General features: G+C 36.2%; 2 protein-coding genes and 5 non-coding genes across 7 annotated transcripts; 1 reads left to right on the top strand and 6 right to left on the bottom strand.

Moving 5' to 3' along the window:
* Positions 1–2,019: 2,019 nt before the first annotated feature.
* Positions 2,020–3,803, top strand: LOC110920112 (auxin efflux carrier component 4). Its single transcript, XM_035985678.1, has 3 exons — positions 2,020–2,023; positions 2,565–3,533; positions 3,607–3,803. Exons 1-3 carry the CDS (start codon positions 2,020–2,022, stop codon positions 3,720–3,722), a joined length of 1,089 nt encoding a protein of 362 aa, XP_035841571.1. The 3' UTR covers positions 3,723–3,803.
* A 7,499-nt stretch (positions 3,804–11,302) lies between these two features.
* Positions 11,303–11,410, bottom strand: LOC118488748. Its single transcript, XR_004885283.1, has one exon. It is a non-coding gene; the product is annotated as a small nucleolar RNA snoR97 (small nucleolar RNA).
* A 51-nt stretch (positions 11,411–11,461) lies between these two features.
* On the bottom strand, positions 11,462–11,577 carry LOC118488740. The gene has a single exon (XR_004885275.1). It is a non-coding gene; the product is annotated as a small nucleolar RNA Z278 (small nucleolar RNA).
* A 28-nt stretch (positions 11,578–11,605) lies between these two features.
* LOC118488723 lies at positions 11,606–11,697 on the bottom strand. Its single transcript, XR_004885267.1, has one exon. It is a non-coding gene; the product is annotated as a small nucleolar RNA Z223 (small nucleolar RNA).
* A 15-nt stretch (positions 11,698–11,712) lies between these two features.
* On the bottom strand, positions 11,713–11,801 carry LOC118488754. The gene has a single exon (XR_004885289.1). It is a non-coding gene; the product is annotated as a small nucleolar RNA U36a (small nucleolar RNA).
* A 194-nt stretch (positions 11,802–11,995) lies between these two features.
* On the bottom strand, positions 11,996–12,151 carry LOC118488755. The gene has a single exon (XR_004885290.1). It is a non-coding gene; the product is annotated as a small nucleolar RNA snoR134 (small nucleolar RNA).
* A 2,628-nt stretch (positions 12,152–14,779) lies between these two features.
* Positions 14,780–15,997, bottom strand: LOC110920114 (F-box protein At5g07610). Its single transcript, XM_022164349.1, has one exon. It carries the CDS (start codon positions 15,995–15,997, stop codon positions 14,780–14,782), a length of 1,218 nt encoding a protein of 405 aa, XP_022020041.1.
* Positions 15,998–16,294: the final 297 nt, after the last annotated feature.

The raw sequence follows: 16,294 nt of genomic DNA, 5'->3' as shown, positions 1-16,294 counted from the left end.
ACAAGTCATGTCAATAGAATTTCACAGCATGTAGCCATGAATTACATGATAACTAACAATAAGTCCACGTTCCAACTTTTACTCGCACATTTTTTAAGGTGGTTATGACCGTTGAACAAGGGCTTCATCACAACAACCACAACCCTGACCACCATCACGCTCAACATCCTCACTACCGTGATCACACCACTTGCTGCGGTGTGATCACGATGACCACGCCATCACGGGGGTGCCCCAAGCGCCCTAAGAGTAAAATACAAACTTTAATTATTACCTTTTGCACAGTTTCTATCCAGAACATACAATTGCACTGAAAAATACTATTTAACATATGAGACTGCTTGCTTGTTCATTTTTAATGCTCTATAACCTAGAATATACAACCAGACAACTTGCCTATTAAAATATTTTTTTTTCTGTTCCAATCTTTTTTTGTATTAACAAGTAAATTCAGACTATCTATATAGAACTATTTATTCTACTTCTAAATAATCATATAACAGTTTAGGTAAGTAACTTTAAAAAGTGCATATTGTTGCATAAATCAATAACTAGATAACCAGTTTGGATAATCAAAATACAAACACAAAGTAACAGTCGCCAGATACACAGATACACGACCCAATTAAGCCAAAACATAAATTTGCAAGTAAATGAAGGCGTTTGGTCCATGGAATGTTTTGGAATTGGAATTTGTATAGGAATTAGAATTTGAGGGAATTGGATTTGGAATTTAAACATTCCAATTGGAATTGGAAATTGTTGGAATTGGAATCTCAATTCCATTTTTGTTGTGTTTGGTTGTCAAATGAATTGGAATCCATCACCACGTCACCCACAACTCCCGGTTCGGATCGAAACGGTACGGGTCAAAACGGTTCGCGTCGAATCGGTTCGTGTCAAAATTGAGTCGCGCCAATTTTCCTTTTTTTCTTGAGAGAACGGGCTAGATTATCAATATGATTGTGAGCATGATTTTCATTTCTTAAATCATAGTGCTGAACGTTTATTATGTGTTGACTTGATTGTCAAAAGTCAAAACAGCTCAATAACCTTTTGACTATTCGATTCTCGTCGTGACTAAACGTTCGGGGCGAAACGGCTCAGGGTCGAATGGTTCGATTCGAAACGGCACGGGTCAAACGATTCGTGTAGAAACAGTTCGCGTCGAAACGGTACGGTCGAAGCGGTTCACGTCAAAATGGTCTAATTCGAAACGGTTTGATTCGAAACGGTAGGGGTCGGAACGGTTCGCGTAGAAACGGTTCGTATCAGAATGATTCACGTCGAAACGGTTCATGTTCGTGTCGAAACGGTACGGGTCGAAACGGTTCGGATTGAAACTGGTACGGGTCGAAATGGTTCGGATTGAAACCGGTACGGGTCGAAACGGTTCAGATTGAAACCGGTACGGGTCGAAACGGTCGAAGATTCCAATTAAAATACTTTAATTCCTTCACATATAGGAAGGATTTTGAATTCCTCCACTTAAAGGAATTTAAAGGAATTCATGCTAATTCTAATTCAAATTCCATTGTCAACCAAACACATAAAGATTGGAATTGAGATTCCAATTCCATCAAATTCTGTGAACCAAACATATTAAGAGATGGAATTCAGATTCCAGTTCACTTAAATTCTATTGAATTCCTACAAACCAAACGCCCCCAAAGTTTTCAACAAACACAAAACTTCACTTAAAACTTCTGGTGTGAAACGGTATTAAAACCATCGAATCTTTTTTAAACGAACATGTGTTTTAATTAAATACATTCACACCGATTCGGTAAATGACACAATGTTTCATGTGCTTCATTATAACAAGTTCACAACAATTCGGGAAATGACATAATGCTTCGGCTGAGGGTACCAACATCCTATATAACAGCCATCATTTGCATCTGAAAAAATTAATCCAAAGTTGCAAACATCATCAACGCGTATACGGGTTCACTCGGTCATCCAAGAATCAGCCATAATCAGATCTAATAGGTTTTTGTCTGAAGGAAACCAGCGGCGATGGGTAGGGGTGTTCAAAAAAATCCGGATCCGAAATCGAATCCGAAATATCCGAAAATCCGTATCCGAAATATCCGAAATTTTGGATATCTGAAAACCGGATAATCCGAATTTTCGGATTTGGATTCGGATATGAATTTCAAAAATTTCGGATAATCCGATTATCCAATATCCGAAAACTAATTATTTTTTATAAATATATAGAGTATATGCGCATTATATTTAGTTTGCAGTATTGTAAAAATTAGTAAAAAAGCAGTAACTAATTGTATTCTTGTGAATTTATGATTGTTTTTAATTTGATATGTTGGAAATTTGGAAAATCAAATATAAGTTTAGTTTTAATCTATATACGAAACAGATTTTTTGATTTCTTTTTATAAATTCGGATATCCGTTTGGATATCCGAATCTGTATCCGAAACTTCGGATATCCGAAATTTCGGATACGGATTCGGATATCAATATTCACTATCCGAAATTTTTGGATATCCGGTGTTCGGATATCCGAAAAGCGGATAATCCGATCTTGAACACCCCTAGTAGACACTCTCCAAAAGATTATAATGCTTGTGGCCCTAACTCTATGGGCAAACGTTGCCTGTAATGGTAGTCTCGAGTGGGTGATCACCATCTTTTCGTTGTCCACGTTGCCCAATACTCTCGTGATGGGGATTCCTCTGTTGATTGCTATGTATGGAGAATATTCTGGGTTTCTAATGGTGCAGGTTGTTGTGTTGCAGTGTATAATATGGTACACTTTGTTATTGTTTTTGTTTGAATATAGGGGTGCAAAGATGCTTATTATGGAGTGGTTTCCTGAAACTGCTGCGGATATCGTGTCGTTTAAAGTTGAGTCTGATGTCGTTTCGCTTGACGGACATGATTTTTTGGAGACGGATGTTGAGATTGGTGATGATGGGAAGTTGCACGTGACTGTGAGAAAGAGTAATGTTTCTAGACGGTCGTTAGGGTTGGGTTCGGTTACAGGTATGACTCCTCGCCCGTCGAATCTCACTGGCGCGGAGATTTATAGTTTGAGTTCGTCTCGAAACCCGACTCCTAGAGGATCGGATTTTAATCCATCGGTTTTTTATTCGATGATAGGGTTTCCGGGTGGGCGTTTGTCAAACTTTGGACCCACGGATGCGACCCCGAGGCGGACGAATTTTGAAGAGAGTACGGCCCCGAGGCCGCTCAATATGAATTCACCTAAGTTCGGGTTTTATCCGGCTCCTAATCCGGATATTGCTTCGAATGGTGTGAAGTCAGTTAAAAGTCAACAATCAGAAAGTCAAAAACAAACACAAGCACAACAAAATGGTGGGCTTAATAAAGCCAGTCATGACGCTAAGGAGCTTTATATGTTTGTATGGAGCTCCAGTGTGTCGCCTGTATCCGAAGGCGGGCTACATGTTTTTGGAAGTGGTGCGGAGCATTCGGGTCGCCCTGACCCGAATGACGCTAAGGAGATTAGGATGATGGTGTCCGATCATCAAAATAGTAAAACTACGGGTATATTAGTAATTTTACATAATTTTAACGTATTTAAAAATTACATTGTTTAATGGTTATCTTTTTGGTGTAGAAATGGGAAGAGAAGATTTTGGATATGGTGAAGAAGAGAAGGGTAAAGAGCGGCAAATTGGTCTAAATAAACTGGGTTCAAGTTCTACGGCGGAGCTCCACCCGAAAGGTGTTTAAGATCGGATTATCCGGATATCCAAAAATTTCGGATAGTGAATATTGATATCCGAATCCGTATCCGAAATTTCGGATATCCGATTTTCGGATATCCGAAATTTCGAATACAGATTAGGATATCCAAACGGATATCCCAATTTATAAAAAGAAATCAAAAAATCTTTTTCGTATATAGATTAAAACTAAACTTATATTCGATTTTCCAAATTTCCAACATTTAAAATTAAAAACAATCATAAATTCACACGAATACAATTATTTACTACTTTTTTACTAATTTTTACAATACTGCAAACTAAATATAATGCTCATATACTATATATATTTATAAAAAAAATAATTAGTTTCCGGATATCGGATAATCGGATTATCTGAAATTTTTAAAATTCATATCTGAATCCCAATCCGAATCCGAAAATTCGGATTATCTGGTTTTCGGATATCCAAATTTTCGGATATCCAAAATATCGGATATTTCGGATTCGATTTCGGATCCGGATTTTTTTGAAAACCCCTAGTGTTTGCAACGATGAAGCGAAAGTTCATCTCGTACGGGTTGTTCATGGAGATGAAGTGGAATGAGAGTAATGGAACGACGAAAATGGCGACGAAACGGTTTATTCCGGAGCACTGGTCTGGTGTGAAGATTTTCCACCATCATACGCTGCCGTAGGCGAGGATCATGGCGACGTATAATGGGACCATGGCGGACATGAGCGTGTAGAAATCATGGCCGGTGATCATTGTTGTTTTGGGTGTGGTGGAAAGGGTGGGGTGGAGGGTAAAGTGGGAAATTGGTCGAAATTCGTTACCTTTTCTGACAGATTTGTTTACTGGTTACGGCTGGGCCGCCGGCAGAGATGTGAGTACCGGCTAGAAAGTGATCGGGGGATAGGGCTGGGGGAGTGGGGTGTTCAAAAAATCCGGATCCGAAATATCCAAAAATCTGTATCCTAAATATCCAAAATTTTGGATATCCGAAAACCGGATAATCCGAATTTTCGGATTCGGATATGAATTTCAAAAATTTCGGATAATCCGATCATCCGATATCGGAAAACATATAGTCTATGAGCATTATATTTAATTTGAAGTATTGTAAAAATTAGTAAAAAAGTAGTAAACAATTGTATTCGTGTGAATTTATGATTGTTTTTAATTTTAAATGTTGGAAATTTGGAAAATTGAATATAAGTTTAGTTTTAATCTATATACGAAACAGATTTTTTGATTTCTTTTTATAAATTCGGATTTCGGATATCCGAAATTTCAGATACGGATTCGATATCAATATTCACTGTCCGAAATTTTCGGATATCCGAAAACCGGATAATCCGATCTTGAACACCCCTAGCGATGGGTGTGATGGATATCTCAACGCTATGAACGACACATTTTTGACCACCGAGGATCGCCGCAAGGGCCTCGCCAGAGAAACCCAACCGGCCCCTCTCTTTCACTCACGGTAGAGACGAAGAAGTTGGTTGCGTCTGACATGGGAGCGAGAGTAGGAAGATTCAACATCACCGATTAATGATTTGGATCTTGCTGACACAAGTTGAGAGGGGCGGATGACGACTTACAGATCTGCGACGGTGGTGGCAAAGACGGTTCCTTAACGGGTTTTTTTTTGTCTTCGATGGTGGTGGGGTCTTTGTATGGTGAGCGAGAGTAGGAGATGGAGAGTTTTATATATTTTCATATGGTAATGTCAATTTAGAAATATTATTTTTAGTAATGTTGTACGGATTAGGAGTATAGGAAATTGACATAATTCTAACATGTTACATTTTTTTTTTGATATGTTGTGTTTCCAACTTTAGGAGATTTACATAATTCTAACGTATTACTTTTTTGAGTTGTTATGTTTTCAATTTCCTTTTTAGTATTTGACTATTTGTATATGCATTAGAGGGTGGAGATACAATAGGAAGTTTATTTGGCTAGGAAGGCTAGGAAGTGATCTTGACCATCCATTAAGTTAATCAAGGGCTAAGATTAAATCAGGGAAATTGAAAGGAAGAAAAGAGGCGCGTGAGTTTGTTCAATGGATTCTAGTCAATCAAAGCCAATAGTTTCTCTCTCCTCCAATTCCCCCTCATTTTTTAAACGTTAATAACTCTTTCATACGACATTATTTTTTTTATAAAAATTGCACCAAAAAAACGAGCGTTTTTTTATCTTTAAAACGAGTATACTATTGCTATATTTAAAAAAAATTAAAACCCAGTTGCGTAAAACGCAATAGAAAAACCACCAGTTACGTAAAACGCAATGAAAAAAAACCTAAAAAATGACATTTTTCTAAAACGCATAGCACCAAAAACACAAATAAATGACTTATTTGTAAAACGCAATGGCCAGAAAACACAAAGAAATGTCTTATTTGTAAAACGCAATGGCCAGAAAACACATAAAAATGTATTTTACCTAAAACGCAATGCACCAAAAACACATAAAAAAGTTTTTTACCTAAAACGCAATGCACCAAAAACACAAAGAAATATCTTATTTGTAAAACGCAATGGCCAAAAAACACTTAAAATGTCTGTTTTCTAAAACGCAATGGACTGAAAACACATAAAAAAGTGTTTTACCTAAAACGCAATGCACAAAAAACACAAAGAAATGTCTTATTTGTAAAATGCAATGGCCAGAAAACACTTATAAATGACTCATTCTAAAACACAATGGAATGAAAACACCTAAAAAATGTGTTTTACCAAAAACGCAATGACTAAAAACACTTAAAAATGTGTTTTTTTTCAAAAACGCAATAGCCAGAAACCACATATAACTCTCAACCCCAGCCAGGGGCTCTACCCCTTGGACCTCGCCAGGGGCTGCCGCCCCCGGACCCCCGCCAAGATCGTAAAACGCAATGACTAAATAAAAAACTCAGATCGTGAAAATGAAATTAAAGAATTTCTTATATGGATCGAAGCTGATTTCTTCATCAATTGACGAAATTTGAATGATAGATACACTTATCAACGCTCGAATCGAACGAATCGAGTGATTATCTCCAAAATCACCGGAAAAAACGAGATTTTTTTTTATGAAATTAAACTGGGTTTTCTTCAAAAAAAAAAGCTGAAGAACACGTTGATCGGGTTTTGAATCATTGATTGGTGATGAAAATCGCACTATAATGTAGTGATTATTGAGATAAAAAGTGAAGAAATGGTTGTAGATAGTGAGTTTTGAAAATAGTGGGTTTTGAAGTTACTGGGTTTTGAAAAAGGAAGAAGAAGAGTTGGATTGACTAAAATACCATTTTTCTTTATTTTAAATGTTGCCACATGTCATAATCCTATGGCTTCCTATCCTTTCTAACCAAAATTAACTTCCTATTTGATCTTTTCCCATTCATTAGATTCTCATAAGTTCACAAAACCACAACTCAAACAAAATTTTTTAACATCACTCAAAATTCAGTTTCTATTCATTATGCGGCATAATTTTTGCAATCTAAATTGCATATAAGTTTTGTTACTAATTTGCTCAAGATCACATTTATCAAAATTTTCTTTTTATTCATTAGCAATATAAAACTTTTATGTTTGTTATAGAACCAAAATCAATTTCTATTCATTGTGCGTCATAACTTTTGCAATCAAAATTTGTGATTGCATATAAGTTTTGTCCTTAATTTGCCCAAGATCACATTTATCAAAATTCTGTTGTTATTCGTTAACAATATAAAACTTTTACGTTTTGTGGTGGTGGTGTTGGGGTTGGGGTAAAATTATAACAAGTTCGGTTATTGTATTCCAAATCAAAGAAAGTTGTTTCGTAAAAAAAAAAAAAACAATTTTCAAATTCTAATATCATTAGTTAAGAACAAATGGGTGTCGAAGACATAATGATCTCAAAGATTTTCATAATCAACATCACGCAGTAACGCACGGGTAACCGGTAACGTTAACTCGTTAAATATTCAAAATCAAACATGTGCATGTCGCAGTGTGTGGATGACAAGTATTTTAAATAAGGTGAAAAACAAGAATAAAGATAATTTCCTGTTTTTAATTCTGTTGTTGCAGTGGGTAAGAAACGACTGCAAAGTAAGCTTATAGTTTATCCGAACACTAAAACTGATTATTAAGACTTCAAGTCACAATATTCAGATAATCAGTTTCATATCACAAATCCAAACACCCCCAAAACCCAGAACAGGAATATAACCAAACCACAATAACGCAATATTAATGATTATAAAAGAACATGTTACCATAAAGTTGCTAACAGAATAAGCTTCTAAGCACAAGGGCAAAGCCTCCTCGTATGCTGATGGGACCCATAGTTATTAAAGCGAGCGCCCAGGCGCGCCTAGGCACAAATAAAGCCCCGGGCTCAACAAATCGCCCTGAGTGCGCCTCGCGTCTTTAATCTTCAGGTTTGTTCATGTATGCCAATAATCTTTTGCATAGTTATTAAAGCGAGCGCCTAGGCGCAAATAAGGCCCTGGGCCCAACAAATCGCCCTGAGTGCGCCACGCGCCTTTAGTAACTATGATGGGACCCATCACAAGAATGCATCGACGGTCTTCACGTATATAAACATGCACCTGGATTCTTGCAAAATTGATAACTACACTGTGATTGTGGTTCACATCAAATAAATGTTGTATGTAGTTGGAGATCGGGCATAGTTTTCTTCGCCAAAGCATGTCTGTATTTAAATTCTTAGCATTTGTCTGTTAGTTTTTTTATAACAACTTTCCATCAAACACTTGAACACTAGTTTCAACTAGTCTCATGTTTTTCTGTAGATACTAAACTTCACGATGGAGACATGGAGAATTCTTCCGTTGGTGGCATTATCCGTGACTCTGCCTCACTCGTTAAGCCTCACTGATCAGGTAGCATGTCCTATACACATTATAAACATCAAATTCAGTTTTTATAAATTGTTCCTAACCATAGACACTAATTTTAGAGGCCAAGCTGGCAGGGCTTTGGAACAAGAAGGTACCGACATCATTCAGACTAAAGGTGGAAAATGATCTACTCGTCAAAGCCCAGGGTTTAGGCTTAATCAAAAAGGTAAACAAGGTTCAACACACAGCATATCCCTCATTTTGACAACTTCCTCTTTATTGCATATTTATTTTAGAAATTGGGTTTTGGGGCAGTGATTAAAAGGCTGCACTGGTGAAAGATGTGGTTATAATGATTGGGGAACTTAGAAGCATTGCTGATTCATCAAGATAACTAGAAGTTTGAGACAGTAGACAGTTGTTTGGATTGGTTTGAAATACAAAGGATCAGTTGTTTGATTTCTGACTTTCAAGAAGAGAACCATGAAGCACTTTAGCTTCTTGCTCATCGTACGGGCATCCTTTATGAATTCTAGAATAAAAACCCACACACTTTGGTTATTAGGGGGTCCGGGGCTCCAGCGGGGAGGCATTTCGGTGACCCTATTCCCCGAGCGGGAACACCGCCGCCATCCCTGCGGTGACCCAATTCGGTGAGTGGCAGCGGGGAGAAGTCACCGATGAAGGAGAGGGGGAGATGGTGGGCCAGCCTGATTTTCAACCAATCAAAACCTTTTCTTTTTTCTTTTTTTTTTTTGAATAAAAAAACAAGGGGAGTTAAGAGGGGAGTGTCGCCATCAAATTGAGGGTGTGAGGGGAGTTTAAGAGGGAAGTTGACGTGGCACACGAGAATTGGTTATGCGTAAGAGATGGGACTCCCCTCTTAGGGGAGTGCCCCTCTCACCCTTAGGGCATGTTTGGCTAAGCTTTTCCACCCTAACTTATAATTTATTGAGTTTAATAAAAAGCTAATAAGGAGATTCAGTGTTTGGCAAACCCAAAAGGACTTTTCAAAATGACTTTTTGTATAAGAGAAAAGAGTAAACTGCCATTTTGGTCCCTGAGGTTTGGTTACTTTTGTCACTTTAGTACAAAACTCAAACCTTTTGCATCTGGGTCCCTGTGGTTTCAGTCTTATTGCCATTTTGGTCCAAAAGTGAAATCAGGTCATTTTTATCTTATAAAATCCTGCTATTTTGTCCTTTTCCTGACCATTTTCCCCGAGGAAAATGACCATTTTTCCTGACCATCCTGCTATCTTATCAAAATGACCATTTTGCCCCTTAGGAAAACGACAAAATAGCAGGATTTTATAAGACAAATATGACCTGATTTCACTTTTGGACCAAAATGGCAACAAAACTGAAACCACAGGGACCCAGATGCAAAAGGTTTAAGTTTTGGACTAAAGTGACAAAACTGACCAAACCTCAGGGACCAAAATGGCAGTTTACTCAAGAGAAAAAGTCATTTTTGAGAAGTTAGGATGTTCTGACTTTTTGAGCAGCTTATAACTTTTCAAAAACCAAATTACCATAAGCTAAGTCATTTTAGTCATTTTACATCAATAAGCTAAGCCAAACACTTTTTAAAAAACAACTTATTGGCTTTTCTCACCCATAAGTTAATCCAAACACTTTTTTAAAAACTTCTTTTCAAAAAGTCATTTTTAAGTTAAATAAGGGCATGTTTGGCTAAGCTTATTAGAGTTAAAAAGGACTTTTGAGAAAAAGACTTTTTGAAAATGAGTTTTTAAAAAAAGTATTTGGATTAACTTATAGGGTGGGAAAAGCCAATAAGTCAATAAGTTATTTTTTAAAAAGTGTTTGGCTTAGCTTATATGATATAAGGAGGTAAATAAGAGGTATATTGGTAATTTGAAGCTTGAAAAGTTATAAGCTGGCCAAGAAGTCACAATATTGTGACTTCTTAAAAACTCCTTTTCATTCATCTCAAAAAGCCATTTTCAAAAGCACTTTTTAATTTGCCAAACACTAAAATGACTTATTGACTTTTTGATTAAGCCAATAAGTCAATAAGTTACTTTGAAAAGCTTAGCCAAACATGCCCTAAGCGTAGCCAAACATGCCCTTAATATCAGTTTTGGTTCCTTTATCTATCGGGTTTATCGGTTTCCCCCCCTAAAACCCAACCCTGAATTTCTCTGTGTCCACAGAATCCAATTTTTGACTCCAATGTACCAGCGATCAAATTACACATGATACAGTTAGTTTTATGCTTCCATTTCAGTTCAACATACAAATTTATACCAGTTTCGCACCATTTCAATGTAGAATCAAGATTTCACAGTGGGTGTATTGTATATTAGAGTATGTTCATCAACTCTTTTTATTAATGTTGTCTTCTATTATGTTTATCAAATTTGTTAAAGCTTCATTAATTTGGTAATTTTTTATTGTTATGAAATTGATGGATTGAATATGCTTCATTGAAATCGACTAGTATACTAGGTTGGACTCTTTGCATACCAAGTGTTCGATAAAATGTCTTTAAGTGAAATAACAATAAAAATTAGAAAATCTATAGACATAGTAGAAAGATTTACAGTTTACACTCTTCACAAGATACTAAAAAACATAATCCTCAAGTAGTAGGAAATAGAACGATTTTAAAGTCTTTGCTTCACAAATTGCTCTCGAGTCATTGCCGATTAAAATAGTTAATTTTATTAAAGATGTATATAGATAATGTCACGTAAATATGACAAAACCGAACAAAAAAGTTAAAATACGAGAAACAATTTTGTGCTGTTATTTAACTCCAGTCTCGTTAATATTACGAAAGAAGAAGCTGATGACAACACATATTTTCTGAGTTTTTTCAGACTCCAAACCCGTTACATAATCCAGGGTAAAAAGTATAGTTTAAACTCAATAATATTAATAAAAATTAATAATCCTCAGTAAAATCCAGTAATACCATTTGAAATACAGCTTCAACCAAGTGGTTCTCCCTGTAAAACAGGGTCTTGGATCCACGTACCTCATAAAATTGGATTATATCATCATCGAAAAATATTAAAATAAAAAAAAAACAAATGAAGAAGCTCAGAGTAAATAACAGCTCTATCAATCATGAATTCTCTGAAGCAGAACTGGCTTAAAGCTGTGTATTCAATCATCACTGCATATTTTCATAAACCTTCGTCGGCTCATATTAAGAAATTCAACCATTTTGAATCCTTTACTTCACTGATTACTCTCAGAAGCGCGGATAAATCATTCAAATCATTGCCGACACAACACAAATCAATGAAAAACACGATTATAGAAGATAATTTTAGAGGAAAAACAAATAAAAAGAATAAAACCTCCACGGTAACACCACCTAGGGTTAAGTATGACTAGACCTCTTTCCAGTTAATTGATTTAGGAAAAACGCTTAAGTTGAGGTACTGAAAAAGTTATAAAAATTACAAGGATTATTGATGATGTGTAGCCGTCAATTTGACACAGAAGCGGCCATTGAAAAGGTACAGAGGCTGAACTGCAACACTCGACGGCAATAGATCTGATTTAGCACAAGCATTGGGGCTTTCTTCTTCATACGATTATTGTTTCAGAGAAGCCCGGGGTGCTACATGCAGATTGAGAGTGAAGGAATAATTTTGTTGAATGAAAAGAAAAATCTGGTACTTGGAACGAGGACTGATGTGTGAGGCTGTGATGATGGTTAAACTAAAGAAGAAGATTTGTTTAAATAGGCAGTTTGTGTGCACTTTGAAACCCTAAAAGTGTATTGTACTTTTTTTATTGGGTTCTACAATCAATTGTTAACACCTGGCGGCTAAATGTTACACTCGGCCGGTATTCTCGTTCTCAACCCATGACCAATATGAGCTCGAAGCTTCCTTCGTAACTCTCGGAACTTCTTCGTTGTGGCTAACCAAGTTTCAAAAGTGTTCTAATTAGATTATTGGTGTTGTTTTTGTCCCAATTAGATAACTTAACATTCAAATCGAGTCATGTCCTTTTTTCCATGTGTCAAGAAAAAAATTGAGCATAAGATGCTGGGGTCGAATTATTTTAATATATGAAATTATATTTATTAAAAATAAAAACCATTTAATTACATGAAAAATTAAAAAAACAAGTTACAATCCACGTCATCACTCGACGTTAACATCAAATAAAAGAGAAAAAAGAAAACAAAAATCCACATCACCACGGTTACCTATAAAATGGATGAAAAAACCCTTAATTTTAATGAAGAATGAATGTTGAGTGACCTGATTGTAACACTTTTGAAACTTGAGTGACCTAATTGGAACACTTTTAAAACTTGGTTACAATTCTACAAAGTTACCCCTAATTTAAATACCTAGAGGGTTTTTCCTTTACCACTATGCCAAAGCCTGAATGGCTAGTAGTTTACAACTCATTTCACTTTTTTAAGTCAAACCGTTAGGAATGATGTTTTATCATAAAAAACCGAAACTGGACTATTCAAACTTAAACTGAACCGGTATTGATGTTTTATAGCATCTTGTTTTAGAGTGTAAGCTATTCATAAGTAACATATATTTTAACATCTAAAATTGCTTGTAGTTAATTAATTATATTTGATGAGTGACTAATTAATTGCATTTTATACGGATCATAACGATAAGAATAATGAATTTGACTTTACATAAACCCTAGTTATGGACAAAGACTTGTTGATTATTAGATTGTTATACATTTTTAGTGTTCGACAAACTCATATCACTCATCATTCTGGTTGAACAATTCCACACGCCATTACGCCTACCCTGAACCCGTCAACCTGAAACTGTCAACCCAACACGATTGACACCCCTAGATTTTACATCTATAGTCACATCAATAGAATTTCACAAACATGTAGCCAAAATACGTGACTCACAAAAGTCCACATTCCAAATTTTAGTCACGTCTCATATTAAGGGGAAAAAATAATTTTTTTTCAAATTCCGCTTATTGTCGATATTACAATTCTCTAAGAGTAAACTTTTTGAGCTTTTGCACAATTTCGACTTAAAACATACAATCGCACTAAAAAATTGCTTGTTCAGTGTTAAAACTCTGTAATCTAGAGCATAAAACCGTGCAACTCGATTATTAAAATGATTTATCTTTTCCATTAATTTGTATTAAAGATATTTTTTGTATTCAGATTACATATAAAAAAAACTATTTAATCTACTTGTAAATAATAATTATATAATAATTTAAAAAGTGCATATTGTTGTACAAATGAATAACTAGATAACTGGTTTTAACAATGAATCCCAATTTGACTCCCTACACCTGGAACATAAGCTCACAAACACAAACAATGACGCAATGTAAATGATTCTAAAAGAACATGTTACCATACACTCGTTGACCAGATAAAAGTCTAAGCACAAGAGCAAATCCTCCTTGTATGCTGACGGAACCCATCACAAGAAAGCATGGACGATCTTCGCGTGTATAAACATGCACCCGGGTTCAAATTTCTAGGCGCGTCCTCAGCAGGTTGGTCAGCACCAATGCTTGCAAGACATGATCCTTTACATTTCATATACTTTTGAATCACTCCACCCACATTCATTTATAAATGCAAACGTACTCGCTACAAACAACTGCCCAACCGGTTTACAACAGAATCACACAATTCTACATGTTTGCCAACCATAACATTAATACCAATTAACCAACCTCTGTTTGTCTATTATTAATTGCAACCAAATTATTGGATGGCGGTGCAACACAATGATGAAATTCACTCAAATAAACGTTTTCATGAACTACACTTTGTGTGCAACCGAATTACCGGTTTAGCTATTTTCACTTTAAATGCTTGCTTTACATGTGCCATGTAGCATGAAACACAATATTCATATGAATTGTGGCATTATGAAACAAGATTGCAGCTTTCTCGGCTGTATTGGTCTCTTTTTACACGGCAACAAAGTGATTTAGGATCAAGTGATAAGGCATCACATTATGCAGATTTATGTTTGTTGAAAACTAGTATCCTTCCTTATTGCAAATTTTTTTATAACTGAATGAATAAAACAATGTAATGGGTTTGCATTGTGATTTTAAATCAACTAAAGCTAAACTATTGGATAATATAGCGTTTGGTTATGTTTAGGTGTACAAACAAAAGCATATTAACAGTATACTAGATGTGTTTACATAACTTATAAACTTTTTTAGTAAACGCACTCAAACATGTTCATAATAATATAAACATATCGAAATGTCTTTTAGAAAGAAGACAGGGTTTCAGTGTAACGATGAAATATTGAAGGGTCCATATAGGAGTAGGTGCTGAAACTAAATATTTGTTTGTAACTCTTGTCATGAACATTATACGTTATAAACTTTTCGGGAGTTCTCAGCACCAGGAACGTGTTTTCTTCTTCTTCACCTCTAACCACATCGATGACGTGGAGATCACAATAACCGTACCCAGATACCACCTCTGGGAAAGCACCCGGAAGTTCATCAAGCTGTAGTTGATACTTGACAAACCAACCCGAATGATCGCTCAACATCTCATACACATTCCAGTGTAAACTATAGTCTTGGTACTTGTTGCGTACTATTAAATGTAGATGACCTCTAGATTCTCCAAAGTACATTGCAATTATTTGAGAAGACGGCAACCCTACGGGCAAAGGTAACGTTTGCAGCTGCTCAACATCTAACTTAAAGTACAAGTAATTTTGATAATAAGGTCCCCAAAAAACAGCCCCATTCCAATAAACCCCCTGGTAAAAGAAGGCGGGTTTAATCGCATGGAAAGATTCGACAGAAATCTTCCATTTCCCCGTATCAGAGGAGTAGGTTTGAAGCTGAAACAGCTCAAGAAACTCCCCAAAACACTCTAAAAAACGAATACAAACAAGCTTGTAGTGAGGACAATCTGTTTGATGATAGGCCAGACCCATAAAACGGATTGTTTTATGGACTTTCAAACCTCCGAGAAGCGGTGGGATTGTTGCCAATTGCTTGGTGGTGGGATTAAATACGTAATACTTAGGAGCAGCTATGTGGCCTTTGGGCCCTAGATCAGGAGAGCAAAGTAGTAACCCATTACAAGATTGCAAGATATCAAAACCCGAACGATCAAAGTAGGGATCAAGACTACGAAAAGGAGGAGTGTTTGGATTTTCAACATCAAAGGGAACATATTTATTGCTGGCAAAAAAACCAGGGGATTTTGAAAGCTTGTCATACCTTTGGGTGAAATGTTTCTGACTCAAAAGCAAACGCCAGTGTTTGGAAACAGATTTGAAGCCGAGGATGGAGGTAACAGGGAGGCGGATAAGAATCTCGGTTAAAAGGTCATCGTTGGACCCAATCAATGCTCCAGATTCAGTCGGTTTCTGATCGGAATCCTCCACCACTGAAAGACAGGTTTTAGGGGTGTTTTGGTTTTGGGTTTTCCTGCTGATTTTGCTTCTTCTGGTGTTCACCATTTTTTGCAAGTGATCGTTTGAGAAATGTGAGCTTAGGGTTTCGCCAAATTGATGTCGTGGAATGGAAAACAAGAAATGGGCCAGGCGAGGCGGGTCAGTTGAATAAGCCTCAAATCTCCTTTTGTAGCCAACTAGCATGGTTAAAACGCAAATACTAAGTGCATGATTGGCTAAGCCTTTTCAAAACAACTTATTGGTTTATAAACTTATTAAAAAGTCAATAAGTTATTTTTGTGTTTGGCTAAACCAAAAGTCCTTTTAGAAATGGCTTTTTGCAAAGAAGAAAAAAGGAGGTTT

The sequence above is a fragment of the Helianthus annuus genome, chromosome 16, assembly GCF_002127325.2.
Source record: "Helianthus annuus cultivar XRQ/B chromosome 16, HanXRQr2.0-SUNRISE, whole genome shotgun sequence".
In the NCBI taxonomy this organism is placed as follows: Eukaryota; Viridiplantae; Streptophyta; class Magnoliopsida; order Asterales; family Asteraceae; genus Helianthus; species Helianthus annuus.
This window is presented reverse-complemented; position numbering and strand designations above follow the sequence as displayed.